General features: G+C 37.1%; 1 protein-coding gene across 1 annotated transcript; it reads right to left on the bottom strand.

The window, feature by feature from the left end:
* Positions 1-6,677: 6,677 nt before the first annotated feature.
* On the bottom strand, positions 6,678-17,756 carry LOC118779894 (homeobox protein Dlx4b-like). Its single transcript, XM_036536101.1, has 3 exons — positions 17,195-17,756; positions 14,057-14,250; positions 6,678-7,388 (listed from the first exon to the last, which is right to left on the bottom strand). Exons 1-3 carry the CDS (start codon positions 17,514-17,516, stop codon positions 7,137-7,139), a joined length of 768 nt encoding a protein of 255 aa, XP_036391994.1. The 5' UTR covers positions 17,517-17,756; the 3' UTR covers positions 6,678-7,136.
* Between the last annotated feature and the right edge of the window lie 5,284 nt (positions 17,757-23,040).

The following is a 23,040-nucleotide window of genomic DNA, read 5'->3' as shown; positions in this document are numbered from 1 at the left end:
ACTGAACTAAAAAGAGACAGGGTTCTTCAGTGTAGTGTGCTTTGCTTATAACCTTGAGTAACAAATGCAAGCAAACACAGTGGGGTTTTCCCCACAGTTTCTCACAAATTGTTTCATTAATTTCAAAAATAACCTTGATGCAGTGCAAGTTTGAAGAAAAGATAAAATCTCCTTAAATCCTCTATTCAAATTTATGGACAAAGCATTAAATTGAATTGAGGCCATAGTGTTTAATGGTGGTGGTGGGCCGGGTGGGGGGCTTCTAGGGGTTATAAGAAGATAATAATGCATCGTTCAGAACAGTCATAAGAGAGGGCTGTTATGTGCATTGCTATTACCATAGGACACATATTGTACAAAAAGAGTATCTCAGAGAAGAAGAGCAGCGAGGAAGCAACAAAGGCGATATAGAGGACATTTGTACTGATAGACGGTACTGTGCTACAGATGAACACATCACACACTCCACACTGGTCTCTCCCCCCATACAACCTAACACACAGCCCACTGGATACGGTTTCTCCCCAGTCAGCAGGGCTCCTTCTCTCTATCTTTCTGGTACATGGGCCAAGGAGCTCCAACCCAACACAAAACAGTAAAGCATACCTGAGGTAATGTTCAGATAGTGAGGGTTTTTTTTTCTGGTTAAATAAATATATTGTGATTATATTCAATAAGATGGGTGTTGGTGAGCGGTTTCCCTCATGCTGTGGGTTTAACCCCAATAGCTCGGAGGAGGAGAGGTGTGGCTTGTGGGTCTTTGCAAGCCCTACCTTACTGTGCCCCCTGACAGAGGCTGCTTGACATATCACACAAGACTGGTTGTATTGCTGAGGACGATGGGGTTACTGCATCTTGTACGTGAGCGAGTTATTTGTGCAAATGTATTAATGTGTTTATTTATTTAGAAACTTACCGATGAATTCATTTTCATAATGTTGCTCACTGGAAAAGCATGTGTACTTGAGGCATGCCCTGCCTTATGCCCCTATATCAAGAGAAGAAGCCCCCTTTACATTGCATGTCATATTGTCATTGGCTGGGTACGTTTTAATGTTTTTTTTTTTTCCATGGCGTAATTGTAAAGTGTACTCGTATTACTAATGCTGATCATGATCAATATAAAAAGTGCAATATCAGTGCACAATATAAGACGACCAAAACAATACATTTGCTTGATGTGGATATTCTTACCTGACGGCTTTGCATTACGCCGCGAGCTTCCATATATGACCGACTCACACGAGGCGAAAAGAAATTCACCTGGAATCTCTCAAACCCCAGATCATTTGCGGGTGTGATTAGTGAAGTAGGTCTCGAGATTGAGGACTACCACATGGATGCAAAGCACTCTTGTATGTGTGCTGCACACTACAAATTGCACAAAACATATAATAAAGCCTAAAATATACCCGAGGCGTCCACCTGCGTGTTCTGATGATACCACTTGATTCCTGATCCGTGATTCTGACTAAAGACGTGTCATTGTAGCTATCAATGAGGTAACGGAGCCAGTTGTTCTCGATCAGAATCATATAAGTACCCCTCTCGTATATGACTATAAAAGTTGAAACCTTCTTCAGCTGAACATTTTCTAAACTCCACTTCAAATCAGTAGCATTGCCGCACATTACATTATCTTTGAAACGTGCATCTCTTTAACGCAGCTCTAGCCAAAGTAGACTGCTGTGCTCAGCGTAAAAAAAATTCACATTAGATCGTTTTTTTTCGTCACGTGCGAAACGGCTGAAAACCAATGAGGTATTTAGTGGCAGCTGTAGAAAGAACAAAGCGCTACACCGATGTGGTCTGCTTTAGCGTGAAAAGCTTTTTCTTTGATTTTGAAGCCCCCCCCCCATTTCAGATTATGTAAATAAAACCCACAAACTGTTATTCTATCCTATAACCATATTTCATAATCGCCAAACAAAATAGTGCATAAAAAATTTAAGCGTTAAAGCGTTATATATATATATATATATATATATATATATATATATATATGTGTGTAGAGTGCCTTGAAAAAAGTGTTCAGCCCCCAACCCTTTTTTCACACAAATAATTCCCACAATCATTTAACTAATTAATCATTTTTATTATTTGTGAATCACTCAACTCTGCAACAGTGCAGCACAAAAAGAAATAAAATTATAAATTAGGCCTATTAAAGACTAAAAAAAATCAAGAACTGAAATGTCAATGAATAAGTATTCATCCCTCTTCTTTAGTACTTGGTGCCAATTTCACACATGATGCAGCAATATTAGTCGATTCCTACTTGCAAAATTGCTCAAGCTGTACTAGCTTAGTTTGGGAGCAGCGGTGCCACAGTGGAGGGTGGACAGCAATTTTGAGGTCACAGACGTTCGATAGGGTTAAGGTCAGAACTCTGACTGGGCCACTCAAGATCATCAATTTTCTTCTTTTTAGGCCAATCCAGTGTTGCCCTGGCATTGTGCTATGGGTCATTGTCCTGCTGAAACCCAAACCTCCTCCCTAGTTTACACTTTCTGACAGAGGGAAATAGTTTTTTTATCCTGAGTCTCCATGTATTGTGCAGCATTTAGCTTCCCATCAATCTTGACCAAATTGCCAGTCCCTGCTGCTCGAAAGCACCCCCATAACATGTTGCTACCACCAGCATATTTCACTGTGGGGATGGTGTTTCCTGGCTGATGCCCAGTGTTAGCTTTACGCCACACGTACTGCTAAGTGTTTGACCCAAAAAAGTTCCACTTTAGTCTCATCAGACCACAAGACCTCCTGCCATAACTTTGTAGTATCTTCCAAGTGACGTTTTGCAAAGTCTTTACAAGCAAGCATGTGTTTTTTTTTCAGCAAGGGCTTCTTCCTTGCCACTCTTCCATAAAGGCCCTTTTTGTGCAATCGCTTGGATATTATTGACCCATGACCATCATTTTCAGTTGTAGCCACTGACTTCTGTAGCTGGGTTAGAGTGACAGTTCAGTGAGTAAGCTCAGGGGGCGGCCTGCTCTAGGCAGTGTGGCTGTAGCTCCATATTTTTTCCACTTCTGTATGATGGACTGCACTGAGCTCCAAGGTATGTTCACTGTCTTTGAAATGTATCCTTCCCCCGATTTGTGCTTCTCCACAGTCATATCCCTCACTTGTTTTGAATGCTCTTTTCTCTTCATTTTGGTTTGTTCAATGGAAAATCCAACCATACAGTTTGACCTCATAGAGAGGGAAGGTATTCATGGTGATGAAATAATTCAAAACGGGTGATCCGCAAATTTCCTACACAGGTGGAGACCATCAACAAATTGGATGAGTTTATAAGACAATATATTGTACTTGAGCAGGGTTATCTTATCTAAATTTCAAATTTTTTTTCTAAAATTTTGAAAGGTTTTGGATGTTTCCTTTGATGATGTACAATACTGTGTAGACCAACTGGGAAAAAATCTTACTTCGATATATTTTAAATCTGAGACAATAAATTGTGAAAACAGGGCTGAATACTTTTTCAAGTATATATATATATATGTGTGTGTGTGTGTGTGTGTGTAAGTATATAAGTTTTATGCGGATTTAATGGAATATTATGAAACGCCTATGAATTTCGAAGACGCAGGGTTTTAACTGGAAGTAGTTAAAAATAATCAAGTACATACATTTTGATTAAGCACCCAACTTTATTTGTCGCAGTGTAGTAAAGTGATGAAATGCAAATACTCTCTGTTCTTTTTGAAAATACATTTAATTTATCATTGATCTGTCTCGCAGTTTATACTACATTGAATCTGTATCATCTCGAAGCGGTTCTATTTAAAAGCAAATATCTCGGTCTTCATGATTAAACTTCAGACAGTACTTCGCGGTTGAATATTGTAGTAATTTATTACTTTATTATGGCGAGTGGAAGTGGAAATACCTTTTGGCTAAGATTTCACCAGACTCGACGCTAGCGCCTTTTAATCAAACAAGAAATAATACAATCAAATCATCTAATCAAATTGATAAACATTTTATATATTAATACATTTTATTCTACTTTATAATTAATAAAATATAATTTTTAAAAGTATCCTAATTGAAGCATCTTCTCTAACTTCAGCTGTAGGCCTACATCAGGCACGAACTAATCATAATTCATTCTTTCTGTTTGTATCGACAGTATAAAATAAAAGTCAGCTGTATTTTTCAGTTGGGAGGAATGTTACCAAGTTGTAACGGTTATTCATACAATATTCTTATAATTTTAGAGAATTCACAGATGCTGCCGAAGAGCAGTCTTAAAAAAAAACAACAACAACATTGCATTGTGCTAATTCACCGACGTATCCTTGTGTATCTGGCAGTGTTTCACACATTTCCTACTCACTTCTTGCCGTTCTTTGTGTATTACACCTGCAAGTAATTTAGTCTAATTGGACCGATCGATCTGGGTAGATGCACCATGTCTTCTCTGTGTCTGTATTCCAATATGGCTGCACAGACTTCTTTCAAACTTATATTAAGAAAGACATTTTGTAGGCTGTAAATTACTTGTAAATATTTAGCTGGAATGAACGCATTATTTAATAAACTATGGTCGAAATTGCCTTAATTGGTGAGCCCATTTCATAAAGAATTCAAGATTCTTAAAATACTGTCTCTTTGCATGTCCAGGTTTTAGGGATAGTGGATCTGACCTCTTCACAGTGAATTTGACCATTGTTCTGCACTTTGCACCTCAAAGGGAAAATTCAACAGCTTCTCTGCCCAGCTTTTAACTGCTGTAACAGATCGTCGTGATGGTATATTCGATCATCTCTCTGTTATAACTGAGGCCGAGAGATTGGCAATAAAAGGGCACTGAGGCGTTGTTTTGTGTTTTTGGAACTAATTCCGCTCGTAAACAATATCTGATCGGCATGTTTTCTTCTGCGAATCCATCATTAATAAACATATGTTTGGGGAAAAACTGTGGGTGACTTTCGGTGGAATTTCCGTTCGCTGTCCTATCGTCTTGATTGTTTACAGGGTACGATTGTCTATTCTGTCCACTAGGTGCTAAATTATTTTAAGATAATGTTTTTAAAGGTAATATTTAGCAATAAGTCAGGGGTTTATCGAATATATTTACAACGATGATTGGGATCATTATGATGACGATGACTGTGTTATTCCTTAAATGTAAAGGATTAGTAATTACAGTAGGATAAAAACATCAAAAAGTTGACTACTGTGTTCTTAAATACGGACTTATATTGCAGGGAAAGACGAGCATGAACGAGCAGGCTAATCAACGGATAAAACACATATAATATTAATGAATATTAGTACTGATAATCGTTAATAAGTAATCATTGTGTATTATTATTATTGTTATTATTATTATTATTTTTATTATTATTAGGCTATTATTATTATTAGTAGTAGGCCTAGTATAAGGAGCCGCAAGGATAATAAAAATTGTAATACTGTCGACTTGATTGATAACGTTTGAGATACTAGTCTACATGTAAATGGACTACAGGATCGTAAAGAGGAAAAAATAATAATAATGCAGAGCTCATCCAGCGAAACATTTTACGCGAATATATTTAATATAGCAATACTCGTTGTATGTCATCAATAGTTTAATCATTGTATGTTAATTGACGGATAAAAAATCTGATCAAATAATTCCAATTCAAAACAAGTTTAAAAATTCATTCTGAAATCTGGTTCTGTGCAAAAATAAAATGAGTTCATGATTATATATTGGTTTTACATAAATAACATTTCCGTCTACGCCTATGATAAAAATGCAACAATATCCTTCAAATGTGATCGTTTGTGAGACGATACATACACAATTTACACGTACACCTGCTTATTTCCTGTCCAACAACAGCCTGACATAACTGGCCAAGGAATGAGTTTTACTAATTGTTCGGCGCTGACGTGCTTTTTCTCGAATGAATTGTCAAGCAGGCTGTTTTAAATGGTGACCTTGCTCTAAATGACAAGGACATTTGCTGGGCGACTTCTTTATCTCGTTATTATCTTATTTTCTTATTCAGTTTTGTGCATGCATACTCTCACTATAGTAATAGCACCATGTCTATTAATATCTAGTAGTGTAGCTGTCGCATTAGCAATTCGTAAAGATACAATCACAGAAAGACCATACGGGAATCAGGCTATGAGACTGATATTTTGCGTGCGATTGGGAGACGTGTGCGTGTTTTCCACATTGGCACATAAACTCACTGAACAAGAAAATTCATTTCCCTTACATTACATCAAGAGTGTTTTAAACGTGCGAGCATGAGAATAACCTGGTAATTTTCCTATCTACGGCGGATTAAGCATGAAATAGTCGTGCAATATTTATGACTACATATACAGCTGGATATTTTGTGTTTAGTTTGAATTTTATATGTTGTAATGTGTTTGAAGAATTGACTTTGTTTTCTGGTGTTTATTAGTTGTTACTTAACCAAATATAATGGGAAACAAACAGACATTCTGATCAATATTGGTTGAAATGACGACAATGAAGATTCTGCATTCAAATGAATAAGTAATGGCGGAGACCCCCACCTCTCCAGAATATAACAGCCTTAGACTAAGTATTAGGTCCAAAAACAAAGCTTAATTGAACTAATAACAGCTTCTGAAATAACGATCGAAGACATATTTTCAAACAATTCGTGTGTTTATTTGCTAAATCAGTTTTTTGCTTAATCATCGTATTTTTCAGATTATCACACGACAAAAGACTTCATATTTCCCGAAAATCTGCAGGAGGGTGATCACACAACTGCAGTTGAAATAACAGCCGAAAATGCCCCGCCATTCGAAATCCGCGGTAGGGTTAACACAATATATGCCTTTGGAGTCTCTTTTCCTACCCGAGTATGTCATTTAAAGCAACAACAAAATAGTCCTATACATTTCAAACAAAAAACAAAAACATTTACTCAACATTTACACGAAACGTGTCTCTTTTAATGATACGCCGCATTAAAAGGCACATTTTACTCACAACTATGAAAGAAAAAATCGATTAAAATTTGTACACGTAGCCTATACCTTTTGAAACAGTTCTAAAGCAAGGGAGGAAAGGATGAAAGGTATAGTGCGTGGTCTGAGTCCGAAGTCGGTGGATGGACGTCTGCACTGTTAAAACTGACATGATACTATCACATCATCTGAGGTCTCGACATCGTATCCTGGTGATGGGTGGGGTACCAGTGTCCGAAATTGTTCATGTAGCCGCTTGAGTGCATGGGTGCTCCTTTGTTAGCCATTGACACGTCCCATAGTTGCGGCAGTCCTGGCGAACAAGGCGAGATGGACGAGGTGGTGTGCAGAAGCTCTCCTTCCGGACCGCTTGTGCCGTGCTTCATTATCTTCTTGTACTTGGAGCGCTTGTTTTGAAACCATATCTTCACCTTAATCAAAAAATGTGGACCAAAAAGTCAATGCTGTAGACAACTAAGAATAAGCCCAGCAGCCAAATAATAACATTAATCAATTAATCATCTATTAATATTTATCATAAATATTTTTATTTTTAAATTAACAAAAATGAAGAATAATGTATATCCTGTGTTATATTTGTTTCATTTTCTCTTAAACAGCAATCAGTCATAGATACTATTGACCATAACACAATTTCAAAGGAAATTCTAGGCCTGCACTTCAAAGGTCCCTGTATGATATTGTTCCAATTAAAGCAAACTTTCTCACGGTTGGATTACTCCTATACCACCTACAACATCCTATTCTGTTACTGAATTTTGAGACACTTTCATAAACAGGTCTCGTCGGGACTGAAGGTGTGTGCCAGGTTTGTGGGTTCAGCCTTATTGTGCACACAGCCATTGTTTTATTCCACATTTTTCACTGGGGCAATGATGCATGGGTCTCACAACAACAATCAGATCGTAAAATACTGCAGAATAAATAAGTCTCCAGCAGCTTGCCAAGAAACAATGCTGTAAACAAGACTGAAGGCCAGATTGATTTGGTTTCATTTGTGGGCGTTCTCTGTACTCAAAACAATAGGAAAAATGTAAATATATTTTAATATGAAGTGCACTTAAGTAACTGCAGAGCCCAAACCAATAAAAAATATTCTAAAATGATATCTAGATGAAGGCATTGTGCAGAGCTTTCATCTTGAAAAGTCAAATTGTGTGGCATTATAACAGGTTTCCAAACATTTTCACACATAGGCTAACTACTAAAACAGACGATGACAGAATTCCAAAAAAGTTACTCCTCTCATATATTTTTATGACAAATATCACTGGCAATTAAAATACTAATTAACTTTTTCTGAATATATGAGTTATAACAACCCCTTTTCTTTCATTTCATCTTCATTCTGCTGACGCAGTGCCTTTGTGGAGTGGAGTAATCACTCTAAACTTCTCCATATAAAATAAAGGAACACTTTTGTGGTTGAGACCCACTGATGGTCCCTTTTCTGATTATGAGACATGTGGGGAGAGTCTCGGCAAAAGCATCTGTCGTGTGCCACTTGTTTATTAGGCCTTCATTTGCATTTATAGGTCCATGGATGGAAAATGCTTGCCTTGTTTAATATTGTCCTATTTTTCCTATCATTTGAACTGGGATTTTTTTTTTCTGGTATGATTCCTTCTTAGAGGAAGATGTCATATGCTGTAATATGTTTGTAGGATCGACTTTGTTTTTTGTGTTTATTAGCTGTTAGTTAGGCATATGTAATGGGAAACCAAGAGACATTCTGATCAATATTGGTTGAAATAACATTTCTATGACTAACCATGAAAGAAAAAATCGGTTAAAATTTGTACATGTATACCTTTTGAAACAGTTCTAAAGCAAGGGAGGAAAGGATGAAACACATAGTGTGTGGAATGGAATCTGAACTCGGCGGATGGACATTTGTATTCTTCAAACTGACACCATCACATCATCTGGGGTGTAAAATTAAATCTGAGTAAAAGAAAAACAAACATGCACATGCATCTTTTTCAATAACGTGCTTTAGTCGGCTGTAATTATCGGTTTTGGTAGCAAGGCCAAAATCATACTTTAAGAGGACACCTCCAGGAAATATATGCAATCACCATTGGTTAAAAAAAGTTTTCTAATCTGAGGCAGGCAATGTCCTCTGTGTAACAACTGCTGTAGAGAGACGGGCCAATATCATCCTATCTCTGCAGTCCTCTGCATTTTCTTGGAGGTCAAGCCTAATTGGAAGTATGATGGGACCTGAAGGTGGAGGTGACAAAACACTGCCTTTGCTTCCACAAAATAAACACAGCTATCAGCCTTGGAACATCTAACCGGGAATTTGAATTTGAAATTCCATCATTTCAATTTCTGAGAAACTGAAAAAGAGACAGGGGCTACGTGCAGTTTGACTGGTGCGTGTCTGAGATCCTTGGAAACAGCAGATACACTTTTTTTTCGTGAGAATAACGGTACATTGAGCACCCCATGTACACTTCGGTCACAACTGTGCAGTGTTTGAGCTCACAAACAGAGGGGTGGTTATTTTGCTTACGGCACTGACTGTTCCCTTCAGTTTCTAGGCTTCTGGGCCAAACCTTGACTTCCCTGCAATTCAGCGTCAGAATCATGGGCCTCAAATATGAATGTTGAAAAAGTTCTTCTGGATTCCTCATTTTTTCATATAGGTGTAAAACATATATGGACATGAGCTAAACTGGAGCCAGTGGGTCATCTGAAGTAGCTGTTGTATTGGATCACATGGTAAATTTGGAAACGTACAAAGTGTCTAGAGGTCTAATTCTACCTCGCTGAACATTGTATGACAAAAAGTCTTTATACAAGTGTTACTTTTCACAGTGTTTACACAATATTTTTGTCAATTACATTGATAAAAAACTCATAATGCAAGTTTAAGAAAACATCCTCTTCAATTTGTTATTCATGGCTAAAGGGCAAACTTAAAAATGCTGTAGGACTGGATACAAACTGAAATGTTACCTTTGCAATTCACTATAATTACAAAATAACTGAATGCATTTCCTTTGCGCACCATCCATAACATTTTTCCACTTTAGAATGTAGTGTACAGAACTGCATTTGTTATTGATGTCATCTGACATGAAATGCAAAATATCTAAAATGCAAATTTTCCTTTATAAATTCCAAACAAGGCCTGTTGAGCAATAATATCTTACACAACACTAAATTAAAAATAATCAACAAACCCACTTTTATCTGCAAAAGACCATGACTATTGATTGCATGGCACCCAAGATGGGAACAGTATTCATTTGTCTAAATCTGTGAAATATGTGAAAATCCATATTGCCACAAATACAGCAATTAAATGCACTGTAAGCAATCTTACCGCAAATATAACATGCAGATTGCAATAAATGGGTTTTGTTCTTATGTGGAATCATGTTTTAAAAGTATAAGGGTTCAGCTTGTCATTGAAATGTTGCGTAAGAATAATAAAAAAGGTATTTGCTGAAATGTATTACTAAAAGTCTCTTGTTACTAAAATTTTGTCCATTAAGGCATTTCAAAGGCTGTTTATAAAGTACTGGTGCACTTTCACTTGGTTTTATTTTCTCATAGTAGTTACTGCCTGGTATTTTTTTAAAGTCCCCTAAAAGTAAACCAGAAAATGGGATCTAGAGGCACAGAACATGCAAGTCATCAATGGATTGCCTTTTTACACATATAAGGCAGCCCAGCCAAGCATTAGCAGCATGTTACATCAAATCCATACATTAAAAGGTGTAAGTAAGGAAAAACAATGCACAGCATTGTGCGTGTCAAAATGGATAGGTTCTATGAAGGTTTAAGTCACAACTTAGGTACTGCACTGGTAGATCTACGGTGTAGACGGCTGTAGATGGATTTTGCTGGTCATTTTGAGGGTGAGGTGAACACAGTGGCACATGGAAAGAGCTGTGCTTTTCTCATCCCTCATTTGGAGGAACAGACTGACCTACAACCACAGGCATGGCATGAAGCAAGTGAGTGCATATGTGTTTCCTGTCTGCGTGCACATTTGCTAGCATGTTGTTTGTGTGCTTCTTCTCTGTTAATGACTGGCAAACTTGAAATAATGCAACTCTGAATGGGTGTTTGTGCATGAGGACAAGGGTGTGCATGTGCGTACTTAGATTGTGTGTGTGTGTGTGTGTGTGTGTGTGTGTGCGTGTGCATGTGTTCAGCACAAAATTTTAAGGATTCGAAAAAAGTTTGTGATGCGCCACCATATTGCTCCACCACTTGGTATGACCACGAATGACCATGAATCCCCTTTGACAAGATGCCACTGGTTTCAAAAAGTGCTTTAAAACAACCAAAACAGTGCCTTAAATCGAACAGAACAAGGCCATAAAGGGACCAGAGAACACTGCTGTCTCAGTAAGCCACACACATAATTCCATAGAAATCCTAGACTAGCAGCAATATGCACTCAATCTCTCGCCTCTGCCATGCAGCCAGAAAACCATGAATACTTTTTAAACACTTGCCACAATGTGAATGTAACACAGTAGTAACAGTGTAGGAAAACATAAGACCAAATCACAATTGTATAGAGTAAAATGTCTGTAGTGAAACCTCACATTCACCACAAGCAATACTTCACTCCACCTCGATTAAGAGGCAGCTGTTTATTGATGACTGCCACTTGCCCCAGAGCTGGTGTTAAGTTAAAACAAAATTTTCAAATGCCTTTTGATGAGGGAAAGTCAACTTTATAAGCACTCTCAGCAAGAGATTTTCATCAATTTAAGATCTGTTGTTACTAAACAATGTAGCTATTAAATTAGCTGTTGTATTACGTGAGACCAATTTACCAACATATAAAGCCTTATAAAAAACACAATCTTCAATAAAGCAAAAAACAATGCTGAATAATAGTAGTTTCCCAAGTGCAATCGCTGGCTATTGAAATTTAACGGTACTCTTCTTAATTGCTGAATATCAGATTTATGAATTTAGGTATTCGGTAAGTACAGTACAGCCTCATACAAGCAGGTGGAGGTGGGTGGGTAAGCATTTAGTGAGTGTCATCTACAGTGCTGCATCAGTGTGCCATGAGCTAATCATTCAGCAAATGGCACCTTACAGGAACTGCCAACATTCTTCCCCTTGAATTTTTATTGCCTGTACAGTATCTAAAAAGAGTGAGCTGTATTCCACATCTACAGTGTGACAAAGTCTATATAAGGACTGGAGATAGAGTTCAAATGAATAAAAGTAAAAAAAAACTCTGAGATACACTGCCTCAGCACTGGAAAGGGGTGATAGAGAGCAACACGTCTCTTCTTTGTACTGTTTTTTTTTCTGCTCATCATCCCTGTTTAAGATGGAGACCCCATTCCTTCAGCCCCATTTCAAAGATAGAGTTGTACAATCGACTGGCACTGGGAGTACTTTTCTGGCCCAAACAAGGCGATGGTGGGGCCTTTGTAGCAAAATCTCCCTGTTCACACTGTTCAGAGGTCATTGCGCTAATGTCCATTTGTTTTAATTAATCCTACATCATGCACCATATTCCCACCACACTACCAAAAGTGTTTCTTCGTTAGCCAATTCATTAAATTTTTGACATGAGTACTCAGGCTGTGTGAAAAAAATGGTTCTCAGTGAACTCACTGAGTGAAATAAGTCAATACAATATATAATATGAAAAAGTTAAAAAAAGAATACTCAAAGAAGCTATCTGTCTTGCTGAAAATATTTTGAGGTGAGCGCTGAAGTGCTTCTTAAAATGTTGACATGACTTGTCACCAACATTTGCAATGGTAATACACAATAAAGATGGCTGATGTAGTTACTCCACGCTTGCTGTCGGTAACTTGGGAGATACAGACATGACTGTGCTTAAGTGAAAGAGTGAATCAATTAAGCCCAAATTCCCCTGGAACACAGCTTAAAAGCTTAGGAAACAAGAGCAGTCACTTGAGGAGTTTACCTTAATGATGCTGAAACATCATTAAGGTAAACAGGCAAACAGCATTGAGTAAATAATTAGGAGATAAGACAAGCTGAATAGAGAACCTGTAATACAGTATGGTATTACACTCTATACTCTTGTTTCACTGCCAAGAGAGATATAACACACCATTCCACCAAATCACATACTGCTCACCATCAAATATTAACAAAAGTGCATTATATATAGACCATGTGGTAGAATTGTATTAATGATTATGGACTGACATCAGACATTCCACTTTTAAAAGTTATCTATTTTTGTTTTGTGTTTAAATGTATGGACTGATTTTAAAAGCCAATCTGTAAATCTTTCACAAGCAGACAAGACATGCCACAAATTCCAATAGAAATGTGTAGAAAATGACAATATCGTGAAGGTGGGTTTGAGTGAATTAACACACAGACACTGACATCAAGGCATACAATTTTTAATCACTAAAACTAAATTACATGGTAGCGTTGCCCACTCATGTCTTTCTCCTTTCTCACAAAAAGTGAAAATTATATATGTTGTGTTTTGAAAAACACAACATCATGTCCACAAAATTCTTGTCCCCAAAATGATTGAAAAAACCCAGTCTTATAGTTTATATAGTTCACGTGGTGCAGACTGCCTTTTCATTTAATCAAATTCCAACAAGTTTATCAAATTTTATTAAACTCAAGGAAATGTCATCTGGATCTCTGAGAAAAACAGTTTACATCTATTTCTTTTGTCTTGGTAGGCTGCGCGGTTATAAATTGCAGACCCAGAAGAACACTTATTAATTCAAACGCATAGGAGCACATGGAAAGGTCGTTTATTTTGTGGCACTGTGATATCGTTTTTGGCATTGTGAACACAATGCACTGGGAAATATGTGCCTTTATGGCTATATGTCAAAATGTTTTAGTTATTTTGACATGGAGGAATAAACATTTAGCAAACCGTAGTTAAAAGTTCAACTGTCACGAATTCGCATTTTAACATCCTTTTGAACTCTTTTTCGAGTGTTCAAGTGAAATCAAGGGCATCTACAAAACCATCGTTAACATAGCACTAGAAAATGAAGAAAATCGTTTACCATAGTATCCAACCAATTTTCACATGACAGTAGGCCACAGCTGACGAAAACGGCTTAATATTTACCTGTGTTTGGGTCAGGCCTAGTTTAGCCGCCAAGTCTGCGCGCTCAGGCAGCGCGAGGTACTGGGTTTGCTGGAACCTCTGGTTCAGGGCCTGCAGCTGTAAACTAGAATAGATGGTTCGGGGTTTTCGGATCTTCTTGCCTTTGCCGTTCAACCGTATTTCTCCATTCTCAATGACTGTTGGCTTCTCGTGATCTTCAAAACAGGAACATGAGACACGTTATGACAATCAGTCCTAAAAATAATAACACTCCTGGAAAAAAAAAAAAACGGTTCACATCGGTTTTGGTTACATTGTACGTTGGCGAGTCCAACATTATATATATGGTCTTCGGTAAAATCACCACAAGATAGTCCGTATCGCAATAAAACAGGGAACATTTGTGCCCTGTTAAAGAGCCACATGATATGTGGCCACATTTTATCATAGCATATTTTTCTAGGCGAAAATACATCAACGGTAACAGCTGCTGTGTTTTATTCTTCGATTCAATTGGGTTTAGCCAAATTAAATTACATTACAGTACATTAAATTATTTGCCACACCCTTCAAAGTATCCTTGTAAATGAGTGATCTATTTTACAGGTTTTCTATTTTAGATAATTCAAAGGTCGTCAAACATTCAAACATCGTCAAAACGTTACGTCTCATATCATACAACGTTTTAAATTACTCAGCATATAGCAAATCAATTTTTCTTCCTTGTATGTGGTCTGTTTTTGTACTTTCACGATTTTAAGTCTGACATGGCTTGGTTTGCATGCAGACACTAGAGCAGAAGTTGTTTACATCAGGAGGATTCACCCTGTAATCACTCTTAATAATGACTTACTTTGAAAAGCAAATTGTGTGATAACACCTACATGAACTAACTGAAATTACATCAACAACAATAACACTAATTACTACTACCCTTACTACTACTGCTACTACTACACAAATCATTATTATTATTATTATTATTATTATTATTATTATTATTATTATTATTATTATTGCAATCCGCGTTGTATTTGGCAAATATACTACATCACGTTGTTGTTTTTTGCTTTTCCACAGCTTAGCCTAAATGTACTAAAATTAAGAGGCTGAAGTTCAAGACGAAATGGTTGCTGCGCAAGAGAAGCCTGTTATTCATACTTTGTACGAACACCCCAGACGTGGCTTCAAACAACTGTCAAACTTCTTCCTCTCTCATCATAATGGTAATATACACAGAGATAAACATAGGGTATACATAAAATAATGTCCCGTGATAAACACTAAATAAGCGTGCCTTGTATTCTTAAGCAATGCAATTACACTGAATACAAATACAAAAATTATTTTTGTATTCAAGCCTTTTTATATATTTTACTTCGTCACAGACCCGAAACCTTAAAAGTTACCAGATACCTGCCGTCCACCAGAACCTACTGCGTGTCCTTATCAAAGCAGGTACAATAGCCGACTCTCCAACAAATGTCTCTATTGTTCATTAAGATTTGTGCAGAAGTAAAGGGCACAATGGCTCCCTTTCTACTCGACACGGGGGATTAATGCTTTGCGCTTTGCAGGTGATTGAGAATCGCATAATGACAAAGTAAGAGTTTTCAACTGAGTTAAGACCTAACAGTATCAACAAAATCACTCCCTTTGCCTTAACTGATACCACTGGTGGTGAGTGTCATCATCATCATCATCATCATCATCATCTTGCTACTACTACTACTACTACTACTAATAATAATAATAATAATAATAATAATCTTCATCATCAAAATCATATACGGTCACATAATTGTGGTAGGCCTTGATTCTGGCCCATTTGTTTTGATTATTATTTGCTTTGCTTGATATTATTTTTCGCAGTTTCGTCTAAGCACTGCAATAGTACACATTATTATCGGCAATATCGACTCAATTATCTCTATATAATTCACTGAACCAGTTTCTAATAAAATATCACAGTAAAATATTTTATCTTGTAAATATTGCGTAAATTAAATTTGATATGTGGTTTTTAGTTTGTATGATTTTATATGGCCCTGCTTTTTGCGGGAAACCAGTCAAAACCTTGAATACTCAGATGAGCTAATATGTGGCTCGGTTCCCTCGCCTCAGAAGTTCATGTGCATATTTTAAGAACCCACACTTGAGTAGTAACTGTAGGGCTTTTCAGCTGCTGACCCACACCGCTGCAGTTAGAAGCACGACCAGTTCTACCAGAGGACACGCCTCAACTCCACCACTCAGTATTTATCAACGTTGCTTTTAAATTCAAATTGTAAGATGTACATTTCGTAAATAAATGGCACATATAAAACAATAAAACAGGAAAGTCCAAATGTAGCCGGCAGTTCTCTTAACATCCAACACTAAAAAAAAAACAATTGTTTTGTCATGGGCGCTCGCATTAACAAAAAACATAGAAATAATAATCAATGCCAAAAGCTTCAGAAGAAAAATGTCTTCACTGCTTTAACTGACTATACGCTATATTTAAATGACGTGTATGTTGTAATCGCGACGTTTTATATTGGTTTTATGGTTAGGAGACTTATTAAACGTTTTATAAATGCAATACAATCAATGCCATGTAACTACTCATTTGTTTTGTAAAAATAAATTTCACTGTCGGGGTACAAGTAAAGAAACACGCATAAAGGATTTAGCGTTGTTGCGGGGTAAAATCCTTTAAAAGAAGGTCCCCAGAATTTGCATTTTTAAATTGAAATTTATAATTCAGTTTCTATAAACAAAGTTTGTGGATTATGTCATTCGTATTACATATTTATCTTACATGGTTACGCGGTTAAAGACACTTTTGAAAATCTGCTGTTATTTTCATTTGGTGCGGTAGTGATTTACGTGACAAAAAACAAAATCCTGCAATAAATGTCATGCTTTCGTGTTATTGTCTGCGACCATTAATGAACGATCGGTGATCATTAATGAATACTGTTTCTAAAATTAATATACCAATCCTAAGTGCAAACAGAAGATTTTAACCAGTGAAAGCAAAACGGTAAAGTGTTACTTTTCCAGTTTAAGTTCTTAGTGTTGATTACAATTACATGAGGTAACGTTACCACTGCTGAGGAAGATATAGCCCATTTTAATGCAACATATTAACCCCTTCAAATGCATGAGACATACCTGTGTCCTCTATTCTTGTATGTCCGAAAGTGCTGCTGTGGCTATTGTGCTGGTAGGACAGGTAGGCACTCGGGTGGGGAGTGCTTACCGTGCTTGAGTAGGGGTACCCCAGCGAGCGCCCGTACGAGGACGCCGACGAAGAGAAGGGGTTGTCGTGCTGCGAGTGTCCGCCAGTATGTAAGCCATGAACGGGGTAGTGGTTGTGAGACAGTCCGGGGGAGTGCTGAGAATGCGTGGGCAGCCCGTGACCAATTTCTAAAAACGCCGATTTAGAGGGGTCTGAAGCAATCAAACTATCAGACATTGAACTCATAGTCATCATTGATCGAGGAGTCCATAAAAACGACGGATTACAGAGGACTGCATAAAGTAATCACCGCTAGTGAGAGAGAAGACGAATCGGATCCATCCCTAAAATTAACGCCAAGAACAAAAAAGCGCAGCGGGATCAGAGTATTTCCAAGAGTTGAAAATATATTTCCAGATCCTTGGAAAATGAAGTGTGTGGACTTAATCAGACTTTAGGAGGTAATCTCATTCAAATCATGGGAAAAGTTCGCAATTTCTGAGGACACTTCATACATATGGATCCGATGTGTCACAACCTCACATGCCTTCCACTACCAAGCTCGCTGATTGGTTGTGAGGATACACTATGTCACTCGACCCCAAGGGCAAGCCTAATTAAGTTGATTAACATACGTTAATGAAAGCTGCCTTTCAGCTCTTAATGTAGTGCACTTTGAGGGATCAAACGATTTAATAAACAATGCTTCACATAAAGACTTTTTTCATAAAATGGTAATTTTATTATTTCACATTCAGACAGAGATATTCCTTCAACAAATAGACATGAAATACTGAACGGAACGATTCAAACGATATAGCTAAACACAGGTCAAACTATCTAGACATATGAAAAAATATTAATTTTTTTACGAGTTCGTTGCTCATTTTATATTGTTCCACGTGCAAAACAGTAGGGGACTTCTGTTCTCAAAATTTTAAATAGCGTTAGATATATATATAAATATATGTATATAAATATATAAATGATAATTTAATAAAACATATAAATGAAAATATAATATAAGGCAATCGCTGTAATTCAAAACGTCACACATCATGTTATGTAGCGGATTATTTCTCAAACATGCTATTTAACTATGACAGACCATTCATATATCATACATATATACGTGTGTGTGTGTATATATGTAGGCTATATATAAAATGTGTGTGTGTGTGTGTGTGTGTGTGTGTGTAGCAGTGTATGAGAGCGTAGTGTATGCATAACTAATAGGCTCCAAAGGAAACTCTAATGGAATGTTGTAGCTGTTGGCAAGTAGCAAACAAGTAGCGTTCTTTAAAACGTTTTAAAATGTCACATTTATATTCAAGTGAAAGGTCTAAATCGTCATACAAATGTAATTTATGTTCAAGATAAGTGATGAATGTGCACTTCTGAACGTAGAGCGAGGAGCAGTGACACAGGCTGCCTGCATCGAGCAGTTAGCGTGTGTATGTAAAAGCAAGATCCGTCCAGCAATTAGAGACAAGATAGCCATATGAATCATATAAAAATTTAAGACATTATATTTGTGTGGGCTGTTATGTTTCATACGCACTGTCCTGTTATTACAGCGCCATGTTTCATTACTGTACTGCGCAAAGCAAATGGTGATTATAATACACTTATCAGCCTGTGAAACTGAACTCTTTGAAGAAAGTATCACGATTGATTGACTTTGTTTTTGCTCATGGCCCTGCTCTTTTGATATATTGTATTTCATACTATTACAATGTTTCTGCATACAGCATTTGTGCATGTAGTTGATTGTGAAAACTTTAGTGGGTGTAGCCATTGTAATTTCACACCCCACAAGTAAGATTCGACGTTAGTCAAGTTACGATAACTGGTTTCATCTCCATACTTCGACCAGGCATACTAATAAAAAGTGGCCAAAACAGCTGGGAAACAGGAAACACTCTCACTAGCCAGACATTGTGTGACAACGCAACAACGGAGAAACTTAATTTAAGTGCAACGGTTTTTATACATAGAAAGACAAATCAAAACAATAGTATTGCTTCTTAATCTCGTTTACAAGTAAAATATTCTGTAACAAAATAGCAAAATATCGTTTTATATGATTATTTCTACACTCTTCGCCGCATCTTTTCTTAATGTCCACATAAGTCTCTAAAAACAAACATGAACAATGACGCGCCGGAGATACCCAGAGAAGGAGCTAACACAAGGCAACTGTTCAAACTGCAGTATAAATTGATGTTGCAGTCAACCCAAATGATGTGAGAAGACACATGGTATACCAAACACAATTTTTAGGTATGCCACATTTACTGTTAATTTGTACCCATGGGACAATATGCGGTTGTTTAAGTAAAAAATGCTTCAATCAAGCAAATTTGATGAGGATAATGTCATCTACACTTGTCCGGTAAGGGATACAGTCATCTTTAGAGAATTATAACAAAAGTGATATTTTATTTTAAGAACACATATAAATCGATGTTAAAATGTTTGTGTTCTATACTCGTGCAGATAAGTCTACATTTATCATCTAGGTATATGTAAATTGTTGAAAGAATAGGCTACATCGAAAACGTTCAATTGACTTTAATAGACATGAACAGGTACAATCAATGTTTAATCCATTAACATCTGTAAAAATCAGAGGATTGTTTGTGGTCACAGATTATATGTATGGTAAATGTATCTATGTTTCTATCATATCTTTGTACATGATTTATTCAAGCTCATTACCCTACAATGTGATTACTTGAGCATTTAAGCCAAATCGTCAAATAACGACATAACGAGCATGTGACATCTAATACTAACGTGTGCGTTTTTTTTCCATAAAGGTCATTCTAATAACCATGGCAATGCAGAACGATAGAACGATAACTACAAGACCTACTTACGCCTGCATTGCTTACTGCCAGGTTCGTATGGGATTACAATATGATGTATAAGAAATAACTATAGAATACATGAGAGTCATGACAAGTGCATTATTTATAATACATGATAAATAAATTTATTCGCCACTCTCATTTTATGGAGAGAAAAGGTTAATATCAGCACAAGATCTTCCTCGAAGCATATAAGACAGACGTCTAAATCTCTCTAACTCTGATTAGACAGACATTACCGATGGTAGCCGGAATGCATTAATTTACGCATGTTTTACAGTGCCGAGGGGAGTCATTAACCATTAAAGTCCGAGACGTTTACTGAATAATTGTTGTTAATTCATAGCGCATTGACTCTGTTTGTGGTAAACCAGAAACAAACAGAACAGATGGAAACATGCGCACTGGGAAATAATTAATAGCGGAAAGAGAAACGTTGTGTTGGGAATGGAATTCACCAGATTGGTGACTCTTGGTATGTGTGGCGGAGGGCCAAGGGGTTAAATGTGCAACTTTGCAATGTTTGTGAATTTTAAATAGACACATTAACATTTAAGAAAACAAATTTGCAAATTCCAGAAAACTCAAGGTCATGATCTTCGGAGAAGACACCTATTTAACACAAAATCTATTCCATAAACCACTACATTGTAAAAGAAAAGCGAAACTATATCACAATTAGTCTAATACAAAACATAGAGCAAATAATGAGACCTTAATTTAAGTCAGGTTATTGTATTGACGAGAACAACTCGCAATGTCGCGATGTCAGCTGAAAAATCATGGCATGGGGAGCAGGCCTCTAATTAGCCTCAACCCTTACCATGTGAAGACAATTCAGTTCATTTTAGAGACTCCAAACGTTCCCCTGCCGGTCAATTCCCCTCACATAGGCAGCGATCTAAATTAAAATATTTTAAAACAGGCAGAAATATCAATCTCTTTATTTACCCTTTGAGAAATTCCAAAGCGAGGCAGAGGCCTTCCATGGGTTACTTAAAATCGTCGGTGCAAACGCTCTGCCGAACACGACCATTAAGCAGGGGCTTGGCCTAAATCTAATGTCGGCAGCGATTAATTACTGTTGTTTAAGTAACCAAAAATAAACATATTCGATGACAGTATAATAAAAGGCAAAACAAAGTGGGTATTTGGGTGAGTGACTCATGCGCCTGAACCTCAAGACAGCAAGCAGTGCAGGTGTAGCAGAAAAAAGGAGCTTGCAGTAAAGCGATATATTATCTTATAGATGGCAATGTGTCTAGTGGTTGAATTTAATTTTCCGCGAAAAATCTCAGGTTCATCAGTTGTATTAAAAACGTGATTTTTGAACTTTCGTATTTGAACAGATTTTGAACAAGATATCTGCATTTAGCCTGACGTTTTCTGTATAAAAAGAAATATTCGAAGAAAGAAATATTTACAGGATCCAATATGTAAATTTTATGTACGGCAACATGCATCTATATGAGGTAGTGTATGGCACTTTGCTGTAGCCTATTCAGTTTAAAAAAGATTAATTTGTCGATTCGACGATGCAAATAAAAAAAGCAATCCCAAGCAATTCCTACATCTGATTATTTGCCCAGTGGCTAAACTGTGTTTTAATCCCCTGTTAACATGTAAGGTTAGAACCTGATACTTCTTTGATGGAATGGCAGCATCTTTTGTAAATAATAGCTCGGCGTCAGTTTAACCCAGACCATATATCCAATAAGCCATTTAATAAAGACACCGGTGCCTTTTGACGTGTAATCTGCAGCATCACATGATGATGGCCACGACTATGAGGTCGACGTCGTCATAGAAATCATTAAGGAACTGATGTGAAGACACTTTTATCTTCTCTCAGATAACGAGGTGAAATACCACAGCGTCAGTGTCACTGGAGTTGCATGTTCAAATCTACATTACTGCATGGGTGAGTGGTGGAAGAAGAATTAAGCATGATGTGTTTTAACCACTGGTGTGTTTTAATCTAAACCATTGATAGCTCATAATCACAATTGCTCCCCCTATACCCAAAAAGCATACCCAAACCCATAAAGTGCAAAAAATTGCAATGGCATATAGAAGATGAAAGAAAAAAATGTATGCTGATCAATCAGCTGAATCACATCATATATTAATTATTCCTTTTCATATGCTAACATTTTTGATATATTGTTTTTCATCTATTGTTTAGGGGGCAAAGAAAAGACATACCATAAGTGTCACAGGAAATACAAAAATATGAGATATGACCAAAGTCAGCTTTTATGATGACGACTGTTCCTTCCTTGAACTCTGAGCCCAGCAATTCTGGCACACTGTGGAACACCCTCTTTCATTAACAGCCAGCTACAAGGTCAGCTGTGAATCATACAATATCAGTGCCACCCCAGATTCATAAATGATAGTAATAGTAATAATAATTATTTTACAGACTCAATTTTAAGCACACATCTTGTTACTTCAAAATGAGTGCAATGTTGCAACAAAACTGAAGACTATATTTTAACTGAAACAGACCCTTTCATGTCAGACACATGATACAAGACCACGGGGATATTGAAGTCCCTCAAGCCACAGGGCCTGACCTTGGTATGTTTTTGGTGCCAGTTCATAGATATGGAAGAGGTTTTTTGAGGGAGGAGCCCGTAGCTGTGTCCTTAGTCTGTCTGTGCACCAGCAGTGGCCTCCAGCATAGCTCCTGGTCTCAACAGAGAACAAAACCTCTGCAAGCAAGGCCCTAAAACATCTGTGAGACCCCTTCCCTGTGCCTTTTTTTTTTCTGTAAAATTCCGACTGCATTGCAACCACTCAAAACTGTATCCACATTCTGTAGCGCAGCCCCTCCCCCATCCGCCAGCTTCGTCTCTCCTAACAGGCAAGTCAAATTAGTGCATTCACACAAAACCCTGCAC

The sequence above is a fragment of the Megalops cyprinoides genome, chromosome 1 (assembly GCF_013368585.1).
Source record: "Megalops cyprinoides isolate fMegCyp1 chromosome 1, fMegCyp1.pri, whole genome shotgun sequence".
Lineage (NCBI taxonomy): Eukaryota > Metazoa > Chordata > Actinopteri > Elopiformes > Megalopidae > Megalops > Megalops cyprinoides.
This window is presented reverse-complemented; position numbering and strand designations above follow the sequence as displayed.